The 14137-nt window shown below is 50.3% G+C and overlaps 1 protein-coding gene across 1 annotated transcript in view; it reads left to right on the top strand.

Annotated features, from left to right (window-relative positions):
* Window positions 1-14137, top strand: part of LOC135809084 (inverted formin-2-like) — a 43809-nt gene that overhangs the window by 16276 nt on the left and 13396 nt on the right. The window contains exons 9-11 of the mRNA XM_065322346.1: window positions 426-511; window positions 1657-1757; window positions 2622-2692. Of these exons, the coding sequence (XP_065178418.1) occupies window positions 426-511; window positions 1657-1757; window positions 2622-2692 (258 nt within the window). The remainder of the gene's footprint in view (window positions 1-425; window positions 512-1656; window positions 1758-2621; window positions 2693-14137) is intronic.

Genomic DNA, 14137 nt, shown 5'->3' with positions numbered 1-14137 from the left:
TCCAGCATGTATAGCATGCATAGCATGAATAGCATGTTCCCCAGTATGTTAATTTTGACAGTACATGTCTAGTTTGGGATGGGTGGGACGGGCGGGTTGGTCAAGAGTGTAAGGCAGTGGTGGAGGCGGCGGTGGCGGCGGTGGCGGTGGTGGCGGTGGTAGAGGTGAACTTTCTCTGTCTTCCATGTTCCGTAACTTTGCCTGTGTGTCTATGTGTGCGTGTGTGTGTGTGTGTGTACGTGTGTGTGTGTGTGCATGTGTGTGTGTGCATGTGTGTGTGTGCGTGTGTGCGCGTGTGTGTGTATGTGTTTGTTTGTGTGTGTGTGTGTGTGTGTGCGTGTGTGCGTGTGTGCGTGTGTGTGTGGTGTGTGCATGTGTGTGGTGTGTGCATGTGTGTGCGTGTGCATGTGTGTGTGTGCATGTAGATTGAGATGATTCGTGTATATCCAGGCGATATATCTAAACTCGCCGATCCAGAACTTTTTTGTCTGGAGTTGAGTGAAGTGCCAGAGTGAGTAGAACCTTGAAAATGATTACGGTAGCACCAAGAGTACATGAAACCAGAGAGTACAGCTTGGGGCCTTTCCGCTATGGGTGTCTGTCACGGCGGAATTCTGTGATTACATCATATTTGATGCAGATCTCAGGCGGGACGTGGCGTAGTGCGTACAACTGAGCTGCACATACCTGTTAACCATGAACTGTTTCTGGCTAGATTAACTCTTGTGTGATCAATGGTGCTAGTGAAGCTTATATCAGATCCGCTCTGATTTAGCCACCCACACTACAGTCCATTCATAAAAAGATGGGCCCTGGCTCTGGGGAGCTCCCGTATTTGGCGATTTTTCGTGATTTCATCGTACACAGTGCAGTGCTGCGAACTTTGAAATTTGAAAGAGGGTCCAAAAAGGTACCTGAACTGGGGTTCGAACCGCACAATGCACTGTTGCAGGCGGGGTCAAACGGCCTGGCTTTTGATGGTTTTTCCCGATTCAGTGCTTTTGGGGCAAAACCTGGCCGAAATCCTATTCTTGCTATGGCTTACTTTTTGGACAAAAAAACTTCAGAAACATAATTGGAAGAGGATTCCATAGGGGATGGCAGAAAAAAATTCTAAAAAAAACTCAAAGATTGACCCATTTGTAGCCAAAAGCTAGAAGTCCATCTTTTTCTGAATGGACTGTAGTAGCCGCTTGAAGTATTATCTTCACTAGGGGCAGGGGTAACTGCAGTTGGATTCCTGGACGGATACCCTGATGCCGTCAATCCTGTTTCTTCACCTTGTCCTTATCCACTTACTGAGGTGTGGTGAGCCCATAGGTGGGATCATTTTCAACAAATTTCAAGTCCACCCATAGTTGGGATTCCAGGGGTGTCGGCCGTTGGGCGGTTCAATAACCAATTGAGTCATCTTTCCAAGATTACTTTTGAGTCCCTCTCCCCTCTCCCAAGGGAGGACCCACGTGACCAGTTATGGCAGTGAGCAAGTACAAGTACAAGTGTGCGTGTGTGTGCGTGCGTGTGTGCGTGCGTCCGTCCGTGTGTGTGCGTCCGTGTGTGTTTGTGTGTGTGTGTGTGTGTGTGTGTGTGTGTGTGTGTGTGCGCGCGCGCGCATGCGTGGGTGGGTGGGTGCTGCATGTCCTTACCACTCTGCAGCTATCGACTACTTCTTAAAACAGAGATACTTATCAAGGAATTTGCACACATCCACAGTTCATCCACAGAAAGCCTTTGGGACTTGGATAGTGCCATTGCTGGTAAGTCATGAAATGTGACTGATCGGGTGTCTGTGAAATCGAAGAAAAAATTCGGAAGAAAGGGGGTGATGGGTAAAAACGCCCAGTGGACTTCTATTTCACTGCTGCGTTTGAACCCGGAACCCTGCGGTTCTGGCGCAAGGCACCGGAACTAACCACTCGGGCGATCTGAAACTTATCCAATACACAGGAGACATTGTTTGGGAGTGTCGCATCAATATGACTCTCTGTCAAGTGTACATGTATGTACACCAGGACTGAGTCGTATCCCGGGGAACACTACGACATCATATCACATGCAAAATATGTCCATTTTGACCTCAGATTTGAAAGGTTCTACTGGATCTGTGTGGGCTATGCACTGATCTCGCTATCCTTTGGCCTGCTGACCTCAACTCGGCCCAGGCCAGCGATGCCATATGCAAGTGTATGCTATCCTACCCTACCCTACCGTGCCCTACCCTATCCTATCCTGGCCTAGCCTACCCTGCCCTGCCCTGCCCTGCCCTGCCCTGCCCTGCCCTGCCTCGCCCTGCCCTACCTTACCCGGCCCTACCCCACCCTACCCCACCCTATCCTACTGTACTCTATCCCAAGGTTGACAGGAAAGGGGGGGGGGGCTGTCTGGGAGCGAAATCCACATCGTTTCACATTCATTCAAGTTGTCTCATATCGTCTCCGTAGATGCGTCTCCGTAGATGCTATGACTTTCTGTGAGCACATTTACATGTGGTGAGTGCAATGGTCCATGAGCACATCAAATTGGTCCATAACCGGCACACATATCCCGGGCATGTGACTGCAGTCTGAATCAATCAGTCCGTTCATATCTTTGCCCGCTGTTGTGTGACACTGTGGCTGCAGCTCTGGTTGACAATGAGAAGCTGGCACAAGTGTTCGGTCTTGTACTGCAAATTGGTAACTTCACAAACAAGGTAGGAACACCCGCAGTACCCCCCCCCCCCCCCCCCCCGCCACACACACACACACACATATGGGAACACAAGTGCATGCATACGACTCGTACCGGGAGAGCGCATGCGCGCGCACACACACACACACATATAATATATATATATATATATACACTAGTCAGAACAACAGATGGCTTGATCAGTCACAACTTAAAGTTTCATGCCATCTCAGGCACTCATCAGGTGATATGAACATCAAGAAAAGTAACCCACTATTTAAAGCCCAGTATGGCGGGACAAGGATAACAGAAAGCGCTAGGGGCGCTATCAACTCATATCCGATTCAGTTTCATAGCCAGTAAGGATCGCGGTACTAAGGTGATAAAGGATAAAGGTGATAAAACTGAGCTGGCCTACCTAGTGAGTTCCGCGGTGCAAAGATGATGATGGTGACAAGGCGGCAGAGAGCTATCAACTGGCCCTACTGCCTGGAGGCAGGGTGCCGAGAAGATCATGTTATCGGTGTTGACAGCATGAATTTATTTTGATGTCGACATTTGGATATCAACTCCGACCGCTTGTTGAGGCTCGATCTCCTGTCGGCAGTGATTATTCTCGCCTTCTCCTCGAGGCACAGGCTGCATCTTTTTGTTATGTTGCTGTAGGCCTTGGCCTTCTGGACCACTCGCCACTTGATGTCGTGCGTCTTGCCATTATCTTTTAATTCCCACACATGCTTTGAGAGGCCCGTGGATTTGCGGTATCCAGGAAGCTTGATGGATGTCTTGTGGTTCCCGTATCGAAGCTTGAATGGAGGCTCCGTTCTGCCAATGTAGGTTTTGGGCCCATCGCTGTGGCCATCACTCGACACCTCCGCCGCGTAGACTATGCTGGTTGCTTGGCACGCTCCGTTGAGAGGGCAATGGTCCTTGCGACGGCAGTTGCACGGCTTGTCCGGTTCCTGGACGCACAATTGAAGGTATTGAAGGTATTCTTGGAAAAGACAATGCTTGCTCAAGGCAACACAACTGATATAGGGCACTTCGTGCCCTAAGGTGATAACGCGCGTGCTGACAGGATAGGGAAAGGTGCAAGATACAGAGCTAGAGGGCAGATAAGGTTAGCGCTAACAGGGAACTGTTACACCATCCCTCCCTCCTAAGCGAGGCACAGGTGCCTCCAGGGAGTCGAGGAATATGTGGAAAGGGAATAATCAAAATGAAATCGTGTCAACCCAACAACGCTCATCTAATTGAAGCACCGTGCAAGGTAACCAAGGACAGTCAGGCGAGTGAAGATAACTGAAATGGGGAAAATCTAAAACAGGAGGGGAATGGATTGCTTAACACAACAAGGATCAAGTGGGAATTCTCAAGGTACACGTGCAATTGAATTTGAGCGAGTAACATTTCGCGGTAACCATAGTGTCACTAACATGCCCTGGACGCCCTGTAACGCCTCAGAGCAACTATCGGCCTACCGGCCTCGTCCAGCAAGTTCTCTTCTGGCTCCCAGGTGGCTTCGTCGTCTGGGTACCCTTGCCACTTGACAAGGTACTGAGTCTGATGCCTTCGCTGGCGATCGTCAAGAATCTTCTCCACCATGTATCTGGTCTGACCGTGCAAGTCGGTGAATGGTGGCGGGGGTGGCTGCCGCCTGCCGGGAATAGTATTCTGCTCATACCGGCGCAGAGCAGTGACATTGAAGACAGGGTGGCACCGAATAGCGCTGGGTAGATCCAGCTGATAGGCGTTGGGTCCGATCTTCTTGATGATTGGGTAGGGCCCGAACCACTTAGGGCGTAGCTTCTGTGAAGGCTGATCCCGGGCTTCTGCGGTTGTTAGAAAATCCTTGTACACCAGCACCATGTCGCCAACCTTCAGGTTGCTGGGTACCCTTCCCCTGTCTGCATACTGAGCTTGTCTAGCCTGAGCGGCAATCATGGCGTCCTTTGCCAACTTGACGGCATCCGCCCGATCCTGGATCCAGTCTGGGGCACTCCCTCCTCCCCTCCGTGCCAGGAAATCTGGTGGGGACTTGGGATTAAGTCCATAATTTAGATAAAACGGCGTGCTAGAAGTGGAAGACTGATATGAACTATTAATTGCAAATTCGCAAAGAGGCAGAAGCTTGTCCCAATTATCTTGTTTGTGGTTAACAAACGCTCTAAGCACATCCTCATTTACTCTATTCATTCTCTCAGTCTGCCCATCGGTCTGTGGGTGATTGGCAGTACTAAACGACAAGGTCGTACCTAATTGATGAAACAATTCCCGGAAAAATTCAGAAGTAAATCTTGGGTCCCGATCACAAACAATAGTGGAACTCAAACCGTGTAATCTAAACACATTCTGGAGATACAAATCAGCAGAACCCTTAGCGTCAATTTTGGAAGTCGTGGGGACTAAATGGACACATTTTGTAAGCCGGTCAACAAATGTATAAATTGCATCAAAGCCCTGAGGGGTCTGGGGTAAGCCAACGATAAAGTCCATGGAAATATCTTTCCAGGGGGTGTCTGGTACTGGGAGCGATTGCAGCAAACCGGATCTAGGCAACCCACCCTTAGTGCGCTGACATATGCCGCAAGACTTAACAAATTTCTTCACGTCAAGACCCATCTTGGGCCAATAGAAGAATTGACGAAGCCGGAAATATGTACGATCCCGTCCCTGATGGCCTGCCGTAACACAGTCGTGGTACTCCTGCAGGAGCTGAAGCCTTACTGCACACTTGGGTACACACAAGCGATTGTTTGGTGCTGCACGGAGGTATAGGTACCTGGATTCTTCATCCCAATAGTACCGCTCGTGAAGATTATCAGAGGAATCGCCGCGCAGCCGCTGAATTATTGGGGAAAGCTGCTCGTCATTCTGATATGCTTCCGAAATCATCTCAGCAACCCTATCACTCAGTTCCAAAGCAAACTCAATCGTATTCAAATGGGGTGCTGGTAGGATGGGTGGGCAATCCTTTTCCTCAACTACATTGCCAATTGCTGACCCGCGCAGATCAGGGCGGCGGGATAACGCATCAGCCATATTTTCCTTGCCCGGTTTGTGATTAACTGTGAAGTCATAGTCTGCAAGAAATTCAACCCATCTAGCTTCGCGCTTAGTGAGATTGGCTTTTGTGCTCAAGTAGACTACGGCCATGCTGTCACTGAACACTTCAAAATGCTGGAATAGATAAATTCTCCAGGATCGCAGTGCAAACACCACCGCCAGGGTTTCGCGTTCTGCAGCAGTGTAATTTCGCTCCGCTTGTGACAGCTTACGACTGGCATATGCCACAGGATGCCAAGCACTATCGCTTTCCCCCTGTTGGAGAAGGACGCCTGCTATTGCAAAATCACTTGCGTCTGTTGCAACTCTGAAAGGCTTCTGCACGTTTGCTAGTTTCAACAGCGGTGCACTCAACAAGGCCTGTCTCAGGGGTTCGAATGCATGCTGACGGGGGCCACTCCATTCGAACCTGGCATGTTTGCCAGTGATCTCCTCTAATGGCCGCGATATAGTAGAGTAGTGCTCAATAAATCTTCTAAAGTAGTTCGCAAAACCAAGGAACTGTCTCACCTCCGTAACTGTCGTCGGTGGCTGCCATTCCCTCACTGCTTTAAGCTTCTTTGGATCTGGAGCGATACATTCACCGTCGATGCGATGCCCTAGAAACAGAACATCCTTGACACCAAACTCACATTTCGACTGCTTACAGAATAGCCTATTTTTCCGGAGCGTCTCAAGAACTGTCTGGATATGTTCAAGATGATCTTGCCAGGATTTGCTGAAGATAAGAATATCATCCAGAAAAACTACCACAAACCGCCGTAAGTACGGTTGGAGAATACTGTTCATCAGTGACTGAAACGTGGCAGGGGCGTTAGTTAATCCAAAGCCCATGACCCGGAACTGGAAATGACCGAAGGGAGTATTGATAGCCGTCTTAGGTACATCTTCCTGACGGATCCTAAGCTGATTGTATCCCGAGCGTAAATCCAGCTTACTGAAGTATGAGCTACCTTGAATGGTATCAAACAGGTCATCAATGTTTGGGAGGCAAGCTTTGTTTTTGATGGTGATCCTGTTCAAATTCCGCCAATCACAAACCATGCGCAATGAGCCATCAGACTTTTTAACGAAAAAGACTGGGGCACCGTATGGTGACTTGCTGGGTTCGATGAAGCCCTTGCGGAGGAGTTCCGTGAGCTGGGCTTGCAATTCGTCCATCTCGGGTTTGGGGAGACGGTAGGCAGCCCGTGATGGAGGAACGGCACCCTCCTCAGTCACAATCTCATGGTCGACATCCCTCTCTGGCGGAAGCTCGGTCGGCAGGTCGTCTGGAAAGATGTCCGAGTACCGCCGCAGAAGGTTAGCCAGCTGCTCCTGATGATCTGGGTGTTGTCTGGCGGCTGATGGCTTGCTGTCCTCCTCCTCGTCGTCAGTAGCGTTGACCCACGCCAGGATTCCCTGCGCGCCTTTCCTCAACTCGCGGCGAGCCTGAGAACCAGATATGAGCATGCTCTCAATTGGCGGCGACTCCTGACGTTCCGTATCACTATTTTGGCCGGAAGGGGGTTTAGCAACGAGCGGCTCTCCGTTCAGTTTGACTTCGTTGGTCTGAAAGTTGATATCCGGGTTGTGTCTGGTCAGCCATGGCTTGCCCAGGATAGCATCATAGCGGCTCAACGGAAAAACTGTGAAAGATTGGGTGTCGCTGAAGTCTTTCACGATAACCTTTACCGGACCGGTCCTCTGCAGTCCCGATGATGTCGATGAGCCATCAGCCAGGGTTACCTTCAGTGTTTCGTCCTTACTCTCCGTAACAAGGCCGTTTCTTTGCACGAAAGCTTCCGATATGAAGTCGTGCGTCGATCCCGAGTCAATAAGCATAATTGCCCGGCGGCCGTTGATCCTGCCCTCAACACGGAGAAGGTCATGCTCCAAAGGAAGCTCCGTGTCCTGTACTCCGATATCAACGTTGCTGACATGGGATTCCTGTTCGGCAACATCTTCCGAATCAGCTTGCAGCGTCGGTTCTTCCAGCTCTAGTACGCTGTAACGGTTGCGTATGTCAACCGGGTAACCGTTGGGTGCTTTCCGCTTGGTCGCCAGCGAGCGCACGCCATTTTTCACTGGCGACCAGCGTTTGGGTGTTGATTGCTGGGACAATCCCGAGCTAGGTGACCTGGCTTCCGACAAGCGAAGCATCCACCCTGCCGACTCAGGTGACGCCTCTCCTCCGGTGTTAGCCTTTGGGGTCGTACGGGCTGACTTCGGTGCTGAATCGGGTTCGGCTGTTGGTCCGCCGTTTGCGCTGACCTGATCGCTTGGCTCAGATCAGTGGGGTGCTGTCGCAGCACCCGGGTCTTGACAGATGGGTGCAGTCCATTTACGAACAGCAGTCCTCGGGTCAGCTCGTCGATCTCGGGCACTTGTAGGCTTAAGCGCGAGAACTCGGTGACATAGCTCTCCAAGCTTGAGTGCTGCCTGACAGCGAAGAGATCCAGTCGCACCCGCTCTTGATGATGCAACGGACCGTATACCTTGGCGAGGGCTTCACGCAGCGCTGGCCACGTCGAGAACTCCACACCCGTATCCAACGATGCGATGAGCCATAGCTTGGCGTTGCCGCTCAGGAAGCCCGCTGCGTAATCCACCATCACCGATGAGTCGGTGATTCCCAGTGACCGAATCGCCAGCTCAATGGAGAAAGCCCACTCTTTGAACTGCGAGGGCTTGCCATCGAAGACCGGCGGCTCCTTAGCGTGCCGAGGCTTCCCGGACGAATGAGCGGGCGGCACAGGGAGCGGTTGTTGTCGGTTGCTCAGACGGGCGCTGACTTGGCGACTAGCTTCACGGACCTCGCTGGCCAACCTGAATAGCAACACAGAAAGAACAAGGATCGCCACGACAATGGCGAGCTCCAAGAACACCATGTTAACCATCCTCCGCTACCAGTGTAACCGTTTGAAGGTATTCTTGGAAAAGACAATGCTTGCTCAAGGCAACACAACTGATATAGGGCACTTCGTGCCCTAAGGTGATAACGCGCGTGCTGACAGGATAGGGAAAGGTGCAAGATACAGAGCTAGAGGGCAGATAAGGTTAGCGCTAACAGGGAACTGTTACAGTGGCCACTGATAATGTGGGCCATATTCGGCAAGCAGGAGTAGCTCACCTTCACATTGAAGCGGTTGAAGATTTTGTTCATTTTGGACCCCTTAGGAAAATGCTTGTCGATCAGCCGGAGGAAGGTGCCGGCGATGTTGGTCCGGACACTCTTGGAGTATGGCGGGTTAAACCACACCACATTCCGTTTCCTTTTTCTTTTTTGCTTGCTGCCGTTCATTGCAGCAGGTGGCGTTGGGTCAATGTACTTGATGTTGGCAGGTAATCCGCTGGCCGCTAATGCATTGCGATATGCAGGGGCAGCATCGGCGAATACGCCGCTGTCGGCAGATATGCTTGAGACACGTCGAGCGATCATATCAGGGATGTTCCGTAGTATGGATGGTGGGTGATTGGACATGGCGTTGACGTAGAGAGGTGCGTCTCCAGGTTTACGATACGGCTGGAATTTCCCGGTGTCGAGGCTGAGCGTGACGTCTAGGAAATTCACTGTCGAAAGATTAACGTCGATAGTGATTTTTAGATCATACTGCTTGAATACTTCGATAATGGACTTCCTCGTGCGGTCGGCAACTGGCCCTGGTGCATTTTTCAGCACGGCAAGGCCGTCGTCTCTGTAAAGTCCAATTCCGGCCTCATCGACGTGCACAGACAACTTGCTCAATAGGAAAGCACCGACGAGCTCACATATCTCTGCTCCATCGTACGATCCCATCGCCACGTCGAAGTTGCATTGTGCGTTGTTCTTTATCCATGGACGGCCGCCCTGGAACAGGAGTGACCTACGGGAGTGCATGATGATGTCGATGTCACTTTGGGTCAGTGCGGCAAACTGCTCAGCAAATGCCAGTGCAGACCGGAGGAGAGGCTCGGTGATGCTTGGATAAAAGTCAACAACGTCAAAGCAGATGAAGGAGTGGCTCTGCTTATTAGGTATGGCCTGGAACCACTTGAGCACAGCCGCGGTGTTCTTCCAGAGGTTCATGTTCTGACGTTCCACGATGCTCCTGATCACCTTGTCGAGGATTCCCTTGCTGAGTCGACCCATGTCAGGCTTGGCAGGATTTATCAATCGGCAGGGAAGGCTGCTCTCGAACCTTGGTTTATGATCCTTCATAGTAATTAAGGCGTCAGCTTTGGGTAGGGTCTCCATTCTATCATCGAGCTTAGCCTCGCGTGATAGATCCCTTGCCTCGTTATTGATCTCGTCGTAGGTAGATTCCGGGTCTGCAATGAACGGCAGCAAGCAAAAAAGAAAAAGGAAACGGAATGTGGTGTGGTTTAACCCGCCATACTCCAAGAGTGTCCGGACCAACATCGCCGGCACCTTCCTCCGGCTGATCGACAAGCATTTTCCTAAGGGGTCCAAAATGAACAAAATCTTCAACCGCTTCAATGTGAAGGTGAGCTACTCCTGCTTGCCGAATATGGCCCACATTATCAGTGGCCACAATAAGCGTCAATTGTGCATCCAGGAACCGGACAAGCCGTGCAACTGCCGTCGCAAGGACCAGTGCCCTCTCAACGGAGCGTGCCAAGCAACCAGCATAGTCTACGCGGCGGAGGTGTCGAGTGATGGCCACAGCGATGGGCCCAAAACCTACATTGGCAGTACGGAGCCTCCATTCAAGCTTCGATACGGGAACCACAAGACATCCATCAAGCTTCCTGGATACCGCAAATCCACGGGCCTCTCAAAGCATGTGTGGGAATTAAAAGATAATGGCAAGACGCACGACATCAAGTGGCGAGTGGTCCAGAAGGCCAAGGCCTACAGCAACATAACAAAAAGATGCAGCCTGTGCCTCGAGGAGAAGGCGAGAATAATCACTGCCGACAGGAGATCGAGCCTCAACAAGCGGTCGGAGTTGATATCCAAATGTCGACATCAAAATAAATTCATGCTGTCAACACCGATAACATGATCTTCTCGGCACCCTGCCTCCAGGCAGTAGGGCCAGTTGATAGCTCTCTGCCGCCTTGTCACCATCATCATCTTTGCACCGCGGAACTCACTAGGTAGGCCAGCTCAGTTTTATCACCTTTATCCTTTATCACCTTAGTACCGCGATCCTTACTGGCTATGACACTGAATCGGATATGAGTTGATAGCGCCCCTAGCGCTTTCTGTTATCCTTGTCCTGCCATACTGGGCTTTAAATAGTGGGTTATTTTTCTTGATGTTCATATCACCTGATGAGTGCCTGAGATGGCATGAAACTTTAAGTTGTGACTGATCAAGCCATCTGTTGTTCTGACTAGTGTGTCACGGCTCTACCTTCCCGGTATCGAGCTCTCTTGGATTTCTGCTGGAATTCACAACAGTGAGTATATATATATATATATACAATGGAAGCGGTCCTCACCAAGAAAACACAATCCGTTGCTACTCCGAGTTTCTTGAGTTTTTCAATCGTCAGGCAACTTTTCTAACTAAAGCAGGGCTGTCAGGTCCACTAAAGAAATACACAACCACACAGCAAGGCGCACAAAAGAGAAAGCGTGAAGTGTGAAGAGTGAAGAGTTACTGCTAGGTGCAGGCAGTGTAAAATATTGATATCAATTGTCCATTACTGTAACAAGCGCTGAATGGAGCACGTAAATATGGAGTTAACTAGCGCATGCCTGGCGTCAGGAGGTGTAAGGCCATTACGGTGCTATATTTGGCGTTAATCATAACAATAATGGTGCAGTGTGTCTGGTTCCATTGGGCATCAGGTTGTTCTGTCCATGTCCGGTTTTACGTGATTCCGTTATACTTAGCGAGCCGGTATTTGTTTGCATGACGACATTTGGCGATGATTTTACTTCGCTTGTTGAGGATTTTGGTCTTGTCAGCAGTGAGTATACGCACCTTCTCCGTGGTGCAAAGGCAACATCTCTTTGTTGCGGGGTTGTAGGAGCTGGCCTTGTCCTTGATTCTCCAGGACAGGTGATACTCTTTGTTGTCGTTTTTCTTTTTCCAGAGGTGTTTGGAGAGCTCCGTGTTAGTGCGGTACTTTTCGTGGCAGAAGGACATCGTGTGGTTGTTGTATCTTGTTTTGAACGTTGTCTCTGCTGAGCCGATGTATGTCCTGAGCTCATCCTGGCTGGTGACGTGTGCTTCATAGACGACGTGAGAGGCCTGGCAACGTCCTTCCATGGGGCATTCCTGCTTTTTCCTACAATTACAAGGTTTTTCAGGAGGTTCTTGTATCAGTTGCCGCTTGTTGTGCCCACTGATAATCGCTGTGATATTAATCAAGAAGCACAGCAGTTGGCGGAGCGCCTGAATATCAGTGACCGGGTCGACGCGATGGCAAAGTCAGAGGCATTTGTGAGTTTGAAGGACCACAAGGATCGCTTCGCCAACAACCTCCCGTGCAGGCTTATCAACCCCGCAAAGTCTGAACTTGGAGTCGTGAGTAAATCCATACTGGACAGAATTGTGAGAGCCGTCAGGTCGGCAACGGACGTCAACCTTTGGAGGAGCACGGCATCAGTCATCGAGTGGTACGAAAACATCCAGGACAAGCAACAGCACACATTCATATGCTTTGACGTTGTAGAGTATTATCCCTCCATCACAGAGGCACTCCTCGCGAAGGCCCTGGATTTTGCGTCCACGTACACTAACATCGAGGACGGGGAAAGGGAGATTGTCATGCACGCACGAAAATCAGTGTTGTTCAAAGACGGCCAACCTTGGGTGAAGAAGAACAACGCCAGCACGTTCGATGTCACCATGGGCTCGTTCGATGGCGCGGAAGTGTGTGAGCTGGTTGGCGTATATATGCTCCAAGAACTAACAGCCCACGTCGGCAGAGCGCAGATCGGCCTGTACAGGGACGACGGCTTGGCTGTGCTGAGAAACACCACCGGCAGCGCGGCAGAGCGCATACGGAAGAGTTTGACGGCGGTGTTTGCAGGGCATGGACTAAAGGTAACGATTGACACCAACCTAAAAGTTGTAAATTTCCTCGACGTGACGTTCAACCTGTCAATCGGAGGATACATGCCACACCGAAAGCCAGGCGACACACCGCAGTACATCAACGCTCACTCAAACCACCCACCGTCCATAATAAAGCAACTGCCAGCAGGAATAAGCCGACGCGTGTCAACCAACTCATCAAGTGAGGAAGCATTTAACGAAGCTGCGCCTATGTACAACAACGCATTATTGGCCAGTGGATACGCGGAAGGTATTGAGTACATGGGGCAACCAGCACAGAAAAACAGAAAGCGAAACCGAAAAAGAAATATAACATGGTTCAACCCTCCTTTCAGCCGTAACGTGAGAACAAACGTCGCTGCTGCCTTCCTCACAATGATCGACCGGCATTTCAAAAACACCCCCCTGAAAAAGATCTTCAACCGACATAACGTGAAGGTTAGCTATTCATGTATGCCCAACATCACAGCGATTATCAGTGGGCACAACAAGCGGCAACTGATACAAGAACCTCCTGAAAAACCTTGTAATTGTAGGAAAAAGCAGGAATGCCCCATGGAAGGACGTTGCCAGGCCTCTCACGTCGTCTATGAAGCACACGTCACCAGCCAGGATGAGCTCAGGACATACATCGGCTCAGCAGAGACAACGTTCAAAACAAGATACAACCACACGATGTCCTTCCGCCACGAAAATTACCGCACTAACACGGAGCTCTCCAAACACCTCTGGAAAAAGAAAAACGACAACAAAGAGTATCACCTGTCCTGGAGAATCAAGGACAAGGCCAGCTCCTACAACCCCGCAACAAAGAGATGTTGCCTTTGCACCACGGAGAAGGTGCGTATACTCACTGCTGACAAGACCAAAATCCTCAACAAGCGAAGTGAAATCATCGCCAAATGTCGTCATGCAAACAAATACCGGCTCGCTAAGTATAACGGAATCACGTAAAACCGGACATGGACAGAACAACCTGATGCCCAATGGAACCAGACACACTGCACCATTATTGTTATGATTAACGCCAAATATAGCACCGTAATGGCCTTACACCTCCTGACGCCAGGCATGCGCTAGTTAACTCCATATTTACGTGCTCCATTCAGCGCTTGTTACAGTAATGGACAATTGATATCAATATTTTACACTGCCTGCACCTAGCAGTAACTCTTCACTCTTCACACTTCACGCTTTCTCTTTTGTGCGCCTTGCTGTGTGGTTGTGTATTTCTTTAGTGGACCTGACAGCCCTGCTTTAGTTAGAAAAGTTGCCTGACGATTGAAAAACTCAAGAAACTCGGAGTAGCAACGGATTGTGTTTTCTTGGTGAGGACCGCTTCCATTGTGTACTAGCTCCAGTGCACCCCAGCGCTGTTGAGCCCTCTTTGCGGTGGACGGGACC

Source organism: Sycon ciliatum, chromosome 2, assembly GCF_964019385.1.
Source record: "Sycon ciliatum chromosome 2, ocSycCili1.1, whole genome shotgun sequence".
Classification (NCBI taxonomy): domain Eukaryota; kingdom Metazoa; phylum Porifera; class Calcarea; order Leucosolenida; family Sycettidae; genus Sycon; species Sycon ciliatum.
The sequence above is the reverse complement of the archived record's forward strand: the minus strand, read 5'-3'. Positions and strand labels throughout refer to the sequence as shown.